The 14,870-nt window shown below is 37.4% G+C and overlaps 1 protein-coding gene across 5 annotated transcripts in view; it reads right to left on the reverse strand.

Annotated features, from left to right (window-relative positions):
- The window catches only part of ZW10 (zw10 kinetochore protein), a 51,315-nt gene that overhangs the window by 11,442 nt on the left and 25,003 nt on the right, over positions 1-14,870 (reverse strand). For 3 of the 5 annotated variants that reach the window (XM_036324411.1, XM_036324413.1, XM_036324414.1), the window contains exons 11-15: positions 13,835-13,906; positions 11,133-11,302; positions 10,153-10,283; positions 9,482-9,613; positions 8,520-8,722 (exon numbers count right to left, since the gene is read on the reverse strand). In XM_036324411.1, the coding sequence (XP_036180304.1) occupies positions 8,520-8,722; positions 9,482-9,613; positions 10,153-10,283; positions 11,133-11,302; positions 13,835-13,906 (708 nt within the window). Of the gene's footprint in view, positions 1-5,604; positions 6,011-8,519; positions 8,723-9,481; positions 9,614-10,152; positions 10,284-11,132; positions 11,303-13,834; positions 13,907-14,870 lie in introns of those variants that run through there. The other 2 variants (XM_036324412.1, XM_036324415.1) reach the window with 2 other exon arrangements.

Consider the following 14,870-nt stretch of genomic DNA (forward strand, 5'->3'; position numbering starts at 1 on the left):
GCCAAAGAGCCGCATGTGCCTCGCGAGCTGCGGTTTGCCGACCACGGGGTTAGAGCATTGTCCTGATATGCCAAGGTTGCAGGTTTGATCCCCAGTCAGGCACATACAAGAATCAACCAATGAATGCATAACTAAGTGGAAGAACAAATTGATGTTTGTTTCTCTTTCTCTATCACCAGCTTTCTAAAATCAATTTAAAAAATATCTTTGCCATTTGATAATGTACCGTAACAGTGGAGCTAGAGAAGGCAAAACAAAAACAAAAAAAACCCAACCAAGAAAACAGAATTTATAGAAGTTTCAAAATGGCAAAGTAGGTTCCTAGCCGATTTATCTCAGTGGATAGAGCATAGGCCTTTGGACTAAAGGGTCATGGGTTTGATTCTGGTCTAGGGCATGTACCTCAGTTGCAGGTTCAATCCCTGGCCCCGGTTGAAGCGCATGCGGGAGGCAACCAATCGATGTGTCTCTCTCACATCATGTTTCTCCCTCTCTGTCTCTCCCCCTCCCTTCCACTCTCTAAAAATCAATGGAAAAATATCCTTGAGGATTAATAATAACAAAAGGCAAAGTAGGTAAATGCTGTGCTCATTTTCTTCCACAACCACATCAAAATTACAGACCATCATTCAGAACCACCTGAAATCTAGCTGGACAGAAGTCCTATAACTAAGGAGAATAAAGAAGCCATAAAGAGATTATATAAAGAAGCCATGAAGAAACTGGTAGGGGAATGGAGATGAGAATGGGCAGGCCCCACACCTACAACGTGGCAGTTAAGAAACAGGAGGGATATCTTGGCTACGGAGGTTCCCCTGAGGAGCCCCACAATGGGTTCCCCAGCCCAGGACTCCAATGTCAAGACGTCCCCATAACTTCTAGCTGTGAGAGCCAGTAGGGAGGGCTGCTGAATAAGAAAGAGGGCTGCTGAAGTCCCAGGTGTTCCTCTTCAAGGGTCTGGGCACAGACATATTTGCTTGCAGACTCACTCACCCTTGGCTGCAGCCCTGGGGCAGCAGCTTGAAAAGTGCTGAGACATAGGAGAGAACTGAACTGACTAGCATCAGGGTGAGGGCCGGAGGGGCAGGCGTCAGGGCATCTCACTCAGGACAGAAGTGCTGGCAGATGCCGCTGTTCCTTTGTTAAGCCCTCCCCCAAACCAGCTGGCAGGTGAAAGTGGGCACCAAATCTGAGTCTCCATCAACCTGACTAACACTGCTCATCCTGGCACCCTGGGGATCCTCTGGGATGCCAAGTCGAGCACCTGGCCCAAACTTCTTCCAGCAGAGTTTCTACACAAATGGCCTGTCTCTTTGAGAGACTTTCTAAAATCTCTCAAAGATTCACAAACTCCAAACAAGAAGTGTATGACCTCCGCATGCCCAGTACCTCTGGCTAGGTGGCCACAAGCCTGGCAACAGTGGCAGCTAGCCTAGAATTTCAGCTTAGTCTTTCCCTGGAGCCTTCAAGCTCAACAGAGATGGCAATCATCTGCAGATCACATTGTAGCTACTACCAGGTGGCTCCAGGCCGGGCACAGGGAGCAGATAACCCATCTGCTCCCATCACAAGAGGCTCCAGAGCCAACATGCCCCTTGGCCAGCTCAAGGCCACACAAGACCACCACACAAGCACCTCCAGAAATGAAACACCCAATGGAAAGCAAGCACCAGAGCCCTGCTGAAGGAAAACGTCCCTGAGGTCACTCCCTGCACAAGTTTGTCAACTATAATCACCACCATCCCTCAGAGCCAGTCAGTCTGAGGGTCAATCCCTCGCACAGACATGCCAACAGCAATCAAGGCTCAACTACAACAGGAGGGCACACACAACCTACACAGGGACACTGCTGGAGCACCCAGCTCAGGTGACCAGGGAGACTGTGCCACTGGGCCCCAGAGGACACTTAAGGGCACTCTACCAAGATCAGGAGATGGAGCAGATCTACTTACTACACAGAAACAAACATAAGGAGTCAGCCTAAGTGAGGAGACAAAGAAACATATCCCAAATGAAAGAACAGGAAAAAAAGTGAGAAAAAGAGCTAAATGAAATGGAGACAACCAATCTACCATATAGTGTTCAAAACACTGGTTATAAAGGTGCTTAACAAACTTAGAAGAGTAGATTAACTCAGTGAAAACTTTAACAGAGATAGGAAACATAAAAATGGAGAGAGAAACCATAAAAAAGAATCAGTCAGAAATGAATACAGTAATTGAAATGAAGAATACATTAGAGGGAATCAACAGATTAGATAAGCAGAAAATTGAATCAGCGATTTGGAAGACAAGGTAGCAAAAAAATCCAATCAAAAAAGGAAAATGAATTTTAAAAATGAGGATAGTTTAAGCAACCTCTGGGATGACATTGAACATACCAACATTCACATCATAGGGATAAAGAAGAGAGCAAGGAACTGAACACTTATTTGAAGAAATAATGATAGAAAACTTCACTAACCTGGAAAAGAAATAGACATATAAGTCCAGGAAGCACACAAAGTCCCCCAAAAGATTAACCCAAACAGTCCCATTCCAATATAATTAACATGACAGGTTAAAGACAGAGAGAGAAAATCTTTTTGTAGTCTCACCCGAGAATATGTTTTTTTGGTTGTTTTTTTTTTTAGTTAGAGAGGAAGGCAGAGAGAAACATCGACTGGTGCCACTGGTGCCTCCTGTAAGTGTTCTGACCAGGGATTGAATATGCAACCTTTTGGTGTATGGGACGACACTCCAACCAACTGAAACATCCAGCCAGAACCAGAGAATCTTAAAAGCAGCAAGAGAAAAGCAGGTAGTTATCTACAAGGAAGCTGCCATGAGACAGTCAGTTAGCTTCTTAAGAGAAACTTTGTGCCACCATGATCACCCCGGAAGAAATTGGCACAAAAATATTCAAAGTCATGAAAGGCAAGGACATACAACCAAGATTACCCAGCAAGGCTATAATTTAAAATCAGAGAGACAAGAAAAAGCTATAGGAGTTCATTACCATCAAAGCAGCAATACAAGAAATGTTAATGGGGCTTCTTTAAGAAGAAAGGGATAAATATGAATAATAAAATGGCAGTAACTAGGTCCCTATCAATAACCGCTTTAAATGTAAATAAATTCAATGCTCCAATTCAAAGACATAGGATAGCTGAATAAATAACAAGACCCATAAAAAAAAAATGCTGTCTACAAGAGACACACATTAGATTGAAAGAAAGACACATACTGAAAGTAAAAGTAAAGAAAAGGATATTTCATGCAAATGGAAACCAAAAAAGCCCAAGTAGCAATAGATTTGCCAGACAAAATAGACTTTAAAACAAAAGCTATAATCAGACACAAAAAATGACATTTCTTAATGATAAAGAAATCAATACAACAGGAAGAAATAACCCTTGTAAACATGGATGCACCCAATACAGGCAAACCTAAATATATAAAGCAAATAATGACAGACATAACAGGCGAGATCAACAGTAATGAATTCAGTAAAGTAGCAGGATAAAAAATTTATATTCAGAAATTAATTGTATTTTATACACCAATAATGAACTATCAGAAAGAGAAATTAAGAAAACAATCCCATTTACAATTGCATTGAAAAAACACCTAGAAATAAATTTAACCATGGAGGGAAAAGACCTGTACTTGGGAAACTGTAAGACATTGAAGAAAGAAAATGAAGAATATACAAATAAATAAAAGGGTATACCATGCTCGTGAAAAAATTAACACCATTAAAATGTCCATGTTACCCAAAGCACTCTATAAATTTAATGCAATCCCTATCAAAACACCAATGGCATTTTTCTCAGAAATAGAGCAAATGATCATAAAATTTATATAGAATCATAAAAGACCCCAAATAGCCAAAGCAATCTTGAGAAAGAATAATAAAATAGGAGGCCTCACATTACCTGATATCAAACTATACTACAAGGCTGTAGTAATCAAAACAGCATAATATTGGCATAAACACATACACATAGACCAATGGAACAGAATACAGAGCCTAGAAATAAACCTATACCTATATGGTCAATGAATCTATGGCAATAAAGGCAAGAATATACCATGGGGTAAAGACAGTCTTTTCAATAAATGGTGTTAGAAAAACTGGACAGACACATGCAAAACAATGAAATTAGATCACTTTCTTACACCATATACAATAACTCAACATGGTTTAAAGTCTGAAATGTAAGACCTGAAACCATAAAGCTCCTAGAGGAAAACATAGGCAGTAAGTTCTTTGACATAACGCTTAGTAATATGTTTTTGGATATGTCTCCTTGGACTTTGGAAACAAAAGAAAAAAATAAACGGGACTACGTCAAACTAAAAAGTTTTTGCACAGTAAAGAAAACCATCAAAATGAAAAGATTAACCTACTGAATTGGAAAAGATATTTGCCAACGACATACCTGATAAGTGGTTAATATCCAAAACATATAAGGAACTCATACAACTTAACACAAACACTCCAATTAAAAATGGACAGTGGACCTGAATAGACATTTCTTCAAAAAGGATTCAGACATAAAAAGATGCTCAACATACTAATCAACAGAAAAATGCGTATTATAGCCACAATGAGATATCACCTCACACCTATCAGAATGGCTATCATCAATAAATCAACAAACAAATGCTGATAAGAATGTGGAGAAAAGGGAAGCCTCACGCACTGCTGGTGGGATTGGAGGTTGGTGCAGCCACTATGAAGCAGTACGGAGATTCAAAAAAATTAAAAACAGAACTACCATATGACCCAGAAATTCTACTTCTGAGTATTTATCCAAAGAAACTCAAAACATTAATTCATTTGAAAAGGCATATGCACCATGATCACTGCAGCATATTTACATTTGCCAAGTCAGGGAAGCACCTTAAGTATCCATTCACAGGAGAATAAAGAAGCTGTAGTATATTTATACAATGGAACATTACTCAACCATAAAGAAGAATTAAATCTTGCCATTTACATCATGGATAGACCTAGAGGGTATTATGCTAAGTGACATAAGTCAGAAATAGAAATACAATATAATTCACTTACATGTGGAATCTAAAAACACACAATAAATGTATCAACAAAACAGAAAAAAAACAATATATACAGAGAACTAATTGATGATTGCCAGATGAGAGGGAGGTTGGGGAGATGGGTTAAAAGTTGAAGGGATTCAGAAGTAAGAAGTGCCAGTTATAAAATGAGTCAAGAAGATGTAAAGTACAGCATAGGGAAAATATTGTCAATAACGATGTAAAGGGTCAGATGGGTACTAAACTTATAGGGAAGATTACTTTGTAAGATATGTAAATGTCTAATTACTATGTTGTACTCCTAAAGCTAATATAATATTGTATGTCAACTATAATTGTCAAATAAAAAATATCTTTAAAATAGAATTGTTAAAATAGCAAAAATTTATACTAAAAGTCCTAGGAGTCCTAGGGATTCTGAGAAATTATCAGATAGTGTTATGAAGAAGATAAAAAGTCAGTGAGCCCTCTGTGAGGATCATAAATGTCAGTAAAAGAATAGCAGAAAAGATAAGAAAATTTGGTCTCTTTTGTCAAAGTTCCATGTTATTAAAGACACTCCCTTTCAAAGCATTATTTATTGGAAAGAAATGTTAAAGGAAGTCTTCTTAATTTCTACAAGGCCAAATATGTTCCCCTACCTCCCAAAATTCATCTCCCATTTGCTCACAAATTCTGTACCCTGACCCTTGGAATCTCCTGGATTCCCTGATCAGAGGCCAGGTTCTTCCATTACATATTGGTTCACCAAAACCAATGGGTGATTCCACGAAGTCTTTAAAGAAGTAATTATGTCAAGAGAGGAATCCACATAGTCAAGACATGGCTTTCTTAGGAATGGTGCTTATTTAATCTTAGCAAGAGCAGCTGCTCTTCTTTCTGTATTCTGGAACAAGGCACGGATTAAAGCTTTTACTTCACTGGAAGAGAATGCAGCTGCCAAGGGTCCTTTTCCATCTGCCCACCTGCAAAATAAAAGATAAAATTCTTTTTCCTATTATGTCTCTGAAGTACAAGCAAGACTTAAAAAATGCTTATGTGATCCCAAATGCTTGTCTTAATAGAAATAAAACAAAACCTGGCATCCTTCCCCTTCTTAATGGATCTACCACTCAATCTCTTTGACCTCTTTGGCTTTCTGGCTGCATTTGAGTATCAGCACAGAGAGATAAAGAGACGACGTTAGGAAGATAAGACTATTCTCCCTTATTCTATACACACTAAGCCCTGTTGGAACTTGACAATCATGACCACATCCTCATATGTTTATATAGAGTATTAGGATCTGTAACTACTTTAAAAACTGAATCATAGGCAACAAATTTCAACTTAGAAAGAATTGGTATAAAAAAATACATAGAGAACTCCCATAAGTCAATAATGTAACCACAAACAACCCATTAGAATAAAGGGCAAAAAATATGAACAGGCATTTTACAATAGGAAAAACATGAAGGATCAATAAAAAGATGCTCAACATCATTAGAATTTAAGGAAATGTAAATTACAATGACAATGAGCAAAATTCACACCAATTAGAAAAAATTTTTAAAGTCTGATAATACCAAATACTGGTGTAAATGTGAAGTAAGAAAATAAATTACAAAATATCTGTATAATGGAATATGATACAGCAGTGAAAATGAACTGCAGCTATGCACACCATTGTGGATAAATTTAAAAACTAAAAAGAAGCAAGTTATAGGAGATTCCACTTATAGAAAGTTCTAAACTTCACATTGTTTAGGAATATGTGCAAATGTGGAAAACTATATATTGTTTAGGGATATGTGCAAATGTGGTAAAACTATAAAGAAAGGCCAGGAAATTACACAGAATTCAAGATAGTGGTTACCTCTGGTGGGGAGCACTTGGGAAGGAACACAGGGGTCTTCAAAGGCACTGGTAATATTTTCCTTAAGTTGGGTAATAGGTACGTGAACACTTACTTTACTCCTTTTCTTTAAACTATGAGTATATGTTATATATACTATGCTCTTTCATATGTATATTTTATAATTTTAAAATGTTTAAACTATACAACAGAAGGTAAAAATATTCTCAATTAGATATTATTTATATATTTACTGAAATCTTCCTAGGCAGAAAGAAAAGGAAGCTATGATGTGAAAGTATTATTTTTTTCAGAACAAGGAATTAATGATCATTCTTAGGCTGTAAGAGGGCCCTTGAACAGCAAAAGAAAAATTCTTACATGCTGACTTCTGGAGTCTTACCTAAACATATTTACTACCCACTAAGGACTTGTAAATAACAAATAAATAAAACAAATTTTGTATTAAATATAAGTTATAAGTATTTTGATATGATTTTTTTACAAATAGAAATCTCATTTATAGTGTTTTACAAAGGACAATATTTGCTGAGAACAATTTAGACCCATCTAGGTCTAATATAATTGGGGATCTGAAATAAAGCTAAAACAGACAAACAAGTAGCTATGGGGATGGAGATGGACTTTTAAGGCCTATTCAGGGAGCTCCCTGTGCAAGGTATGCATACTGGTTAATAATCTACCAAGTCAATAATAAAAGCATCCATGGATGTGTAACTAACCTAAACCTATTCTGTTTTTTGCAGTATCGATGCCCACCGCACATTCAGTGTGATATGATATAGACAGCATACAAACACTGGGACAGCAATGTTAACTGATGGTGGTGAGAGGAAACATCATCTATTATATTATATGAAACAAGAAGTCTTTATGTTAACAAATATGAAAAAGTGGTAATGAGATCTACACTATGATAGATAATGCAAAGGTCCCAACTACTGCTACTCAATAGGAAGTTCTTTCCTGGGTAACATTAAAAAATAGAGAATAATCCTATATAATAAAAGCCTAATATGCAAATCAACCAAACAGCAGAATGACTGGTGGAATGATTGGTCACTATGACACGCACTGACCATCAGGGAACACACACTCAATGCAGGAGCTGCCCCCTGGTGGTCAGTGTGCTCCCACAGGGAGAGCACTGCTCAGCCAGAAGCTGGCTCACGGCTAGCGAGCACAGCAGTGGTGGCGGGAGCCTCTCCTGCCTCTGCAGCAGCGCCAAGGAACAGCGAGCAGTAAGGAGCAAGGGGTCCCAGACTGTGAGAGGCCAGGCTGAGGGACACCCCCCACACACACACCCCAGAGCATGAATTTCGTGCACCAGGCCTCTAGTATTGTAATAACTATATATGGTATCAGATGGTCACTAGACTTATTGGGAAGATCACTTTGTAACTTACACAAATATCTAATTACTATGTTGTACACCTGAAACTAATATAATATTGTATGTCAACAGAAATTAAAAAAATAAAAAAATTAAATACATAAAATAATCTCCCCATGCAAAGAAAGAAAGAAAGGGGGGGGGGGGGGAGGGAGGGAAGGAAAGGAAGCACTGCTCTCAATGGCACTAATACTCCTCAAAACTGTGAAAAGATCATTCTACCCACCGATCCCCAATTTCTTGCAAGCTGGCCTGTAACATCATCATCAGTTCTTTGAATGGCATCCATTTTGGCACATAGACTGGAACCTCTTCTTGATATTTCTTGTTCTTGCTTTCTTCAGAGAGAGGTGCAAATACTTGGGGTCCTTCATCCATCACTGTTTTGCATAAGGAATACAATCTATCACCATCTTCAGTAGAGATGTCCTGGTTTTGCACAAATGGAACACAACAAAATAGAATTGGGCCAGCTTAGTAGTAAGGAAAGGGCCGATCTTTGGTGCATGTTGTCCAGACAGTCAGCTAACAGCAATATGTTTTCCAACCAATTTAGCACCTCTTACTGCACACTAGATTTCATCAGCTCTCTGACAATACTCCTACAGCCAGAGTGACACAAAATATGTTTCAACAGATTGTTAGTAATTTAGTTTGCCTGCATGAAAAAGCCCATTTCTCCTGTAGAATGTAGCACAGCTTGCTGCAAAGCAAGGGATGTTATTACAAACAAGGTTTGAGCCAATGTATGCTTTAGAGGCATGAGATAGCAGAGTCCAGGCAACTATTGTAGGGTCACATATATAATCCCAACTGCATCTCACTTTACTAAATTAATTTAATTTATTTGCAAATTAAATATACATGACTTCATACTTTACAGTCCATCTTGGGACTACTGTTTCCAACCTTCTCATTCATAATTTATGCAGATGCTAGATGGAAAAGTAGTGTAATCCTATCTTCGTATATGGCTATAAAAGCGAGACATTAGCAAGTCTCTAGAGCAAGAAAGAATTAAGACAAAACTAAAAAAATACAAACTATGAATTAGACATAAAACATGAACAATTTCTTCTACCATCTGTGTTGACTAAAAAAGAGACTTCAACAACACATTCCTAGTAAAGTGACAATCTAGGACAAGCATTGCATATCAAGTCTGGTGAGCCATCTAACAGCTCTTACCTCCAGGGCAGTGATTCTTCCAATAATCTCAGAAATTGCTGTATTGAGTAAAGTCCCCATAGCCTTGCAATATATGTTCACTGGCAGGACATCCTGCCACACAATTCCAAGTCTCTTCAGTTGGTGCAGGACCTGTGAGAAGAATACAGCTATTTACATAAAAGAGAGATTGCTGCAACTTCTTTCCAGATTTACATTTATCATTTGTGTGTTTATGAGAGAAGAGGCAGCATATAAAGGTGAGGTAAAGTAACCAAGAATATGTGCTTCTTGAATATTAAACCTTAGTGATATGCCTGCTAGATGAAAAACAAATTTATCCTGAGGACAGGGAAATGACACTAAAAAAATAAATCACATAGGAAAGAGGGGCATTAAGATGAAAGCTAATATTTCAAATTTCCCAAACCCAAGTTCATGGGTTAAATATTTGCTATGACAGACTTAAAACTTGTCACACGATGACTTGATGGGAAGGTAGCTTCCTGTTGACTTGGGGAGGGGGGCAGCAGGGGAACGATCATAAATATGACTGTAAAAGGTATCCAGATTGTCCAATGAGGGTTGTGTGGAATAAACTGAGCTGTCTGTTACATAGTTTTTGGTGTTTAAAAACAAGGGGGATATCTAAAGATAGAAAACAAATTCCAGAGCTAACAACAGCCTCCCACCTGACGGATTGCTTTACTTGCTGCAAAATAGTTCTCTTCATCATCCATGCTTGAAAAGTTCCTAGCACTTGATAATCTTTCCAGAAGTTCTCCTTTCTGTGCCCGCATTTGGGCCAAAAAACATTCTGTCCCTATAATGAGAAATGAGAATAAAGAATTCTAACAGTTGTTCAATTACACACTGCAAAACTAGTGTGGAAGAGGAGAGAAGCACACACTATGTATCTGTTCTGCTTACTTGAAAACGCTTGTTATCTAGCAAACAAGCATAAAGCTGCCCTAAGGTTACTAGAGACAGTCATTTCTAATACATTAGCCAGCTCCTCCAAACCCATCCTCAGGATAATAAGTCTTTCCCAATAGCTTGTCCAGAGTCAGATGAGAAAAATAACTTAGATAGAAGCAGCTACTTATTTTCTGAAAGATCTATACCACCGAAGGAATGTCAGAATTGAAAAGCTAAGTGAATTATAGAGTCTCTGCTTTTCTTAGGCTATCATTATAGCAAAATTATTGATTTATCCCACATTTCATGTCTTTTGATTTTTTTAATAATCCCAAGTAAAGCTAAGAGAAGTAGAAGAAGAGGGAGCTATCTTGAGGTTTTGCAAAATAACAAGCACTGACATCAGCGAACTCTTACCAACAACGCTAATGGAACTGTCACAATACAAATCTTATTATTTGTCATTCTACTGACATAACTCAGATTTGGTGAATTCACTGCACATTAGCAATGCACTTTGGAACTCTAATGTATCATGAAATCATGTCAAGAAAAAGTAATGCTTCCACAAAGGGTACATTCACTTTATAAAATTAAATAACTAGGAATACTTGCAAATTAAATGCCCTCCTACTTTCCAACAGAGCTCAGGACCACCACCTAATTTCTAACTGCCTCATTCATAAATTACAAAGATACCAGGCTGAGAAGCTGCATAATCAATGTGCTTTACTGAATTTAAGATATCAGTTACCAAGTCTCCTGAAGCCAGGTACAAGATCCACAAAAGTAGTAGTGCCATCACAAAGAATGGGGGCAAGACGTAATCTGAACTGATGCCCGAGGGTCAGCAAGTGATGAGCAATATACATACAGTTGTTATGATGAATGGCAGCCAATTGGGGAAGTTTTTGAAGGTTCTCCCTAGTTAAAGAGAGAGGGTAGAAAAAGAAAGAAATCACCTCTTATTGAAGTTGGGGTTGATGAAGTTACTACTCTTTTAACTCTTTCTAGGTTTTAATCATTGTCTGCTGTATAAATGCTGAACACAAGATATAATCTCATCATCCAACTTACAATCAGAGAGAAGTTGTTCTGCCTGAGTGTGACCTTATCCTACAAAACTATCCCAGTGAGTAACAAACAAGAAAGAGTAGGGGAATTAAGATGTTTCCCTGTGTCAACTTTTTGTATTGGAAACCTAGCATAGATATACATAATAAATCCCTTGAAATTTAACACTGATCAGTCTGTGGAAATAGACTTACTTCCTCTTTCTCCAAATTCCTATTTTATTTATATACTGAAGCACTCAACTATTTTCTAATTCACTAGTTTTCAAAACTGGCTAGAGATTAGTCACCTGGGAAATTTAAAATATATAGATATTTAACCTGGCCGGCATGGCTCAGTGGTTGAGCGCTGACCTATGAACCAGATCACGGTTCAATTCCTGGTCAGGGCACACGCCCAGGTTGTGGGCTCGATCCCCAGTGTGGGGTATGCAAGAGGCAGCTGATCAATGATTCTCTCTCATCATTGATGTTTCTATCTCTCCTCCCTTCCTCTCTGAAATCAATAAAAATATATTTAAAATGTTTCTAAGCATATAAATATATATTTAGACTTCAATCCCATACAAATTAAATTACAATCTCTGAATGAAGCTAGGGCATTTATGTTTTAAACCTTCCCAGGTAATCTTAATTTTCATACAAAATCAAAAACCACTGCTCTAAATCTTCCACACATATTAGTCTCCCTACCTAGCCTGGGAAGAGATCTTGTCTTGTATTTCTGCTATATATCCTCTTCAGCAGTCTCTCAACTAATACTTCCTAGTTTGCTGATTTTATTAATGTCAGGCTAACTATACAAAGTCAGAAACTAACAATCTAAGACAGTTGTCCTCATTTTGGGCTACACATCAGAAAAATTTATAGGGCTTTAAAAAATCACAGATGTGTAGGTCTTAAACCAGACCTATGAATCAAGATCTCTTGGGATAGGACCTAGGCAAATATACATATTCTTAATGTTTCATAAGTGATTCTAAAATACTGCCAAAGCTGAGAACTCTCATCTAAAACAGTGGTTCTCAAACTGTGGTCCCCTGACAAGCAACATCAGCATGATGTGGAAATTCATTTAAAATTCCAGCCCTGATTTCAGTCCTACTGAATCAAGAAATCTCGGGCATGGGATCCAGAAATCTATATTATAACGAGTCTTCTTGGTAATTCTGATGCACACGCAAATTTGTAAACCATAGGTCCAGCACAGAGTTCCAAGATCATACAGAAGTAAATCTAACTTCACAGTAGAATAAAAAATGTTTCTAAGCATGGACTCCTAAACCAACTATCTCTGAAACTCAAAAAACATAGCTATCAGCTGACCCAGAGATGTTTTCTCTTCTCCTTTACTTGACTAAGTAGACAGTGAAATAAAAATTTTAAAACAGCAAAGAAAATATAACTAAAAATAATAAGGTTCACAATAAGTGTTTTCTTTTATAACAAAAACAACAGGTGTACCTACTTAAAAACATCTCAATATTCAAAAATCTGAACTAAAAATACAACAAATAGTAAACTAATTTTGTTTTTTTGAAACCAGGAGTCCTAAACTAATGAATAACTGTGCTGACGTAATATTTAAAACTTTCATAAAATATATCCAAAACACTTAATGTGGATAATAGAGAGAGCTCTTGGAGGCTTAAAGTTATGAATAACTTTTCAGATTAATATTAAAAGAAACTTCAAAAATCCACGACATTAAGTAAATATAGCCTAAAATAACTAGAAAGAGTAGCTGATCATATCTGACAGTTAAATGGCAATCCCTTGTGGTATTAAGTCTACAAAGCCAAGAGAAAATGTAGTATGTTTACTAGATAGCAATGTGGAGTGATGGCCTTTTGTTTTGTAACCAAGTAAAGTGAGGCAGTTCTCATCTACCATCAAAAACAGGGTAGCCCTAACCGGTTTGGCTCAGTGGATAGAGCGTCGGCCTGCGGACTCAAGGGTCCCAGGTTCGATTCCGGTAGAGGGCATGTACCTTGTCTGCGGGCACATCCCCAGTAGGGAGTGTGTAGGAGGCAGCTGATCGATGTTTCTCTCTCATCGATGTTTCTAACTCTCTATGTCTCTCCCTTCCTCTCTGTAAAAAAATCAATAAAATATAAAAATAAATAAATAAAAACAGGGTAAAGTTTTTTTCAAGTTTTTAAATTTGCATCACCCATTATATTGCAAGATTACAGTACCCTTATTAACTTATTAATAAATGACCTGTGTCCTTTAAACATGTATTTTAAATGGTTTACTGCATTTCACTGTAAAAATTTTGGTACCCAAAATATCTTTGGTGGGAAATAAGATCACTGGTTTTAATGACTTACACACATTCCAGACATACAATCTTACAGAAATGAGATACAGTGGTACTTACTTGTGATATGTTGGTACAACATCATGAAACAAATGGAAGATATTCCTCACTGAGTAGAAAAGTTGAACAGCACTAAGAGGAAAACAATTTCAATAGAAATGCATAAGGATATATTGGAAATAGAAAAAAAACTTAAACTAAGTGTACCTTAAACTAAGTGAGAGTCATCAGCTAAAACGACAATTTGAGCGAATACCTGCCTTGGTCACTGCTGAAAACACCACTCATCTAGATGGAAATATACTCTCAGTCAGTATTTGCTAACTAGACTGCAGTCCTAAAAACCTGGATCTCTTAATAATTTTAAGAATTGCAGCATTCAACACAAAGCCTTTTTCCATTTACCCGTTTGTTTGTTTTCTGCCAGGACCCAGAGTATCCCTTCAGTAACAAATGGAGCTAAGCCTCAAGCAAATGTTACCTACTCACTGACGCACTCCGCAAAGGGCAAGACATCAATAAGGCATTCACTTGGTTCTTTTAGAATCAGTCTGACTTTCAGCTTTCACCTTTTCTCCTTCTTACCCCAATGCAAGGAGATGAATCAACATTTCTAGAATAGAATCTAACCTCAAGGTTTGGGTTTTTTTGCCCTTTATATCTGGTCTTAGAATACCTAAAGATTATTATTAAAATGCACTCAGAAAGGGCAAATATAAGGTTTCTGCACTTACTTCTATGTAAGAGTATCTTAAAACTATGTACCTGGAATAAGTCATAAGAATGCCACAAATATTTAGAAAAATAAGTTATGGTTATTATACCCCCAAATACTGTTGCTACTTGATTACTATAATACCTGATTATTTTATTTTTGCTGCATATATTCTTTGAGGTTTAATAATAGAGGAGTTATTGCAGTGTAGTTGTGATTTTATTTGTCCTGTTAAAAACTATTTTAGTGAAAGAATGGCCATAGACATTCAGTATACAAAAATATTGTTGGGTCGCCCTAGCTAGTTTGGTTCAGTGGCTAGAGCATCAGCCTGGGTTCGATTCCTGTCAAGGGCTCATACCCAAGTTGCAGGCTCGATCC

The sequence above is a fragment of the Myotis myotis genome, unplaced genomic scaffold (assembly GCF_014108235.1).
Source record: "Myotis myotis isolate mMyoMyo1 unplaced genomic scaffold, mMyoMyo1.p scaffold_m19_p_10, whole genome shotgun sequence".
Lineage (NCBI taxonomy): Eukaryota > Metazoa > Chordata > Mammalia > Chiroptera > Vespertilionidae > Myotis > Myotis myotis.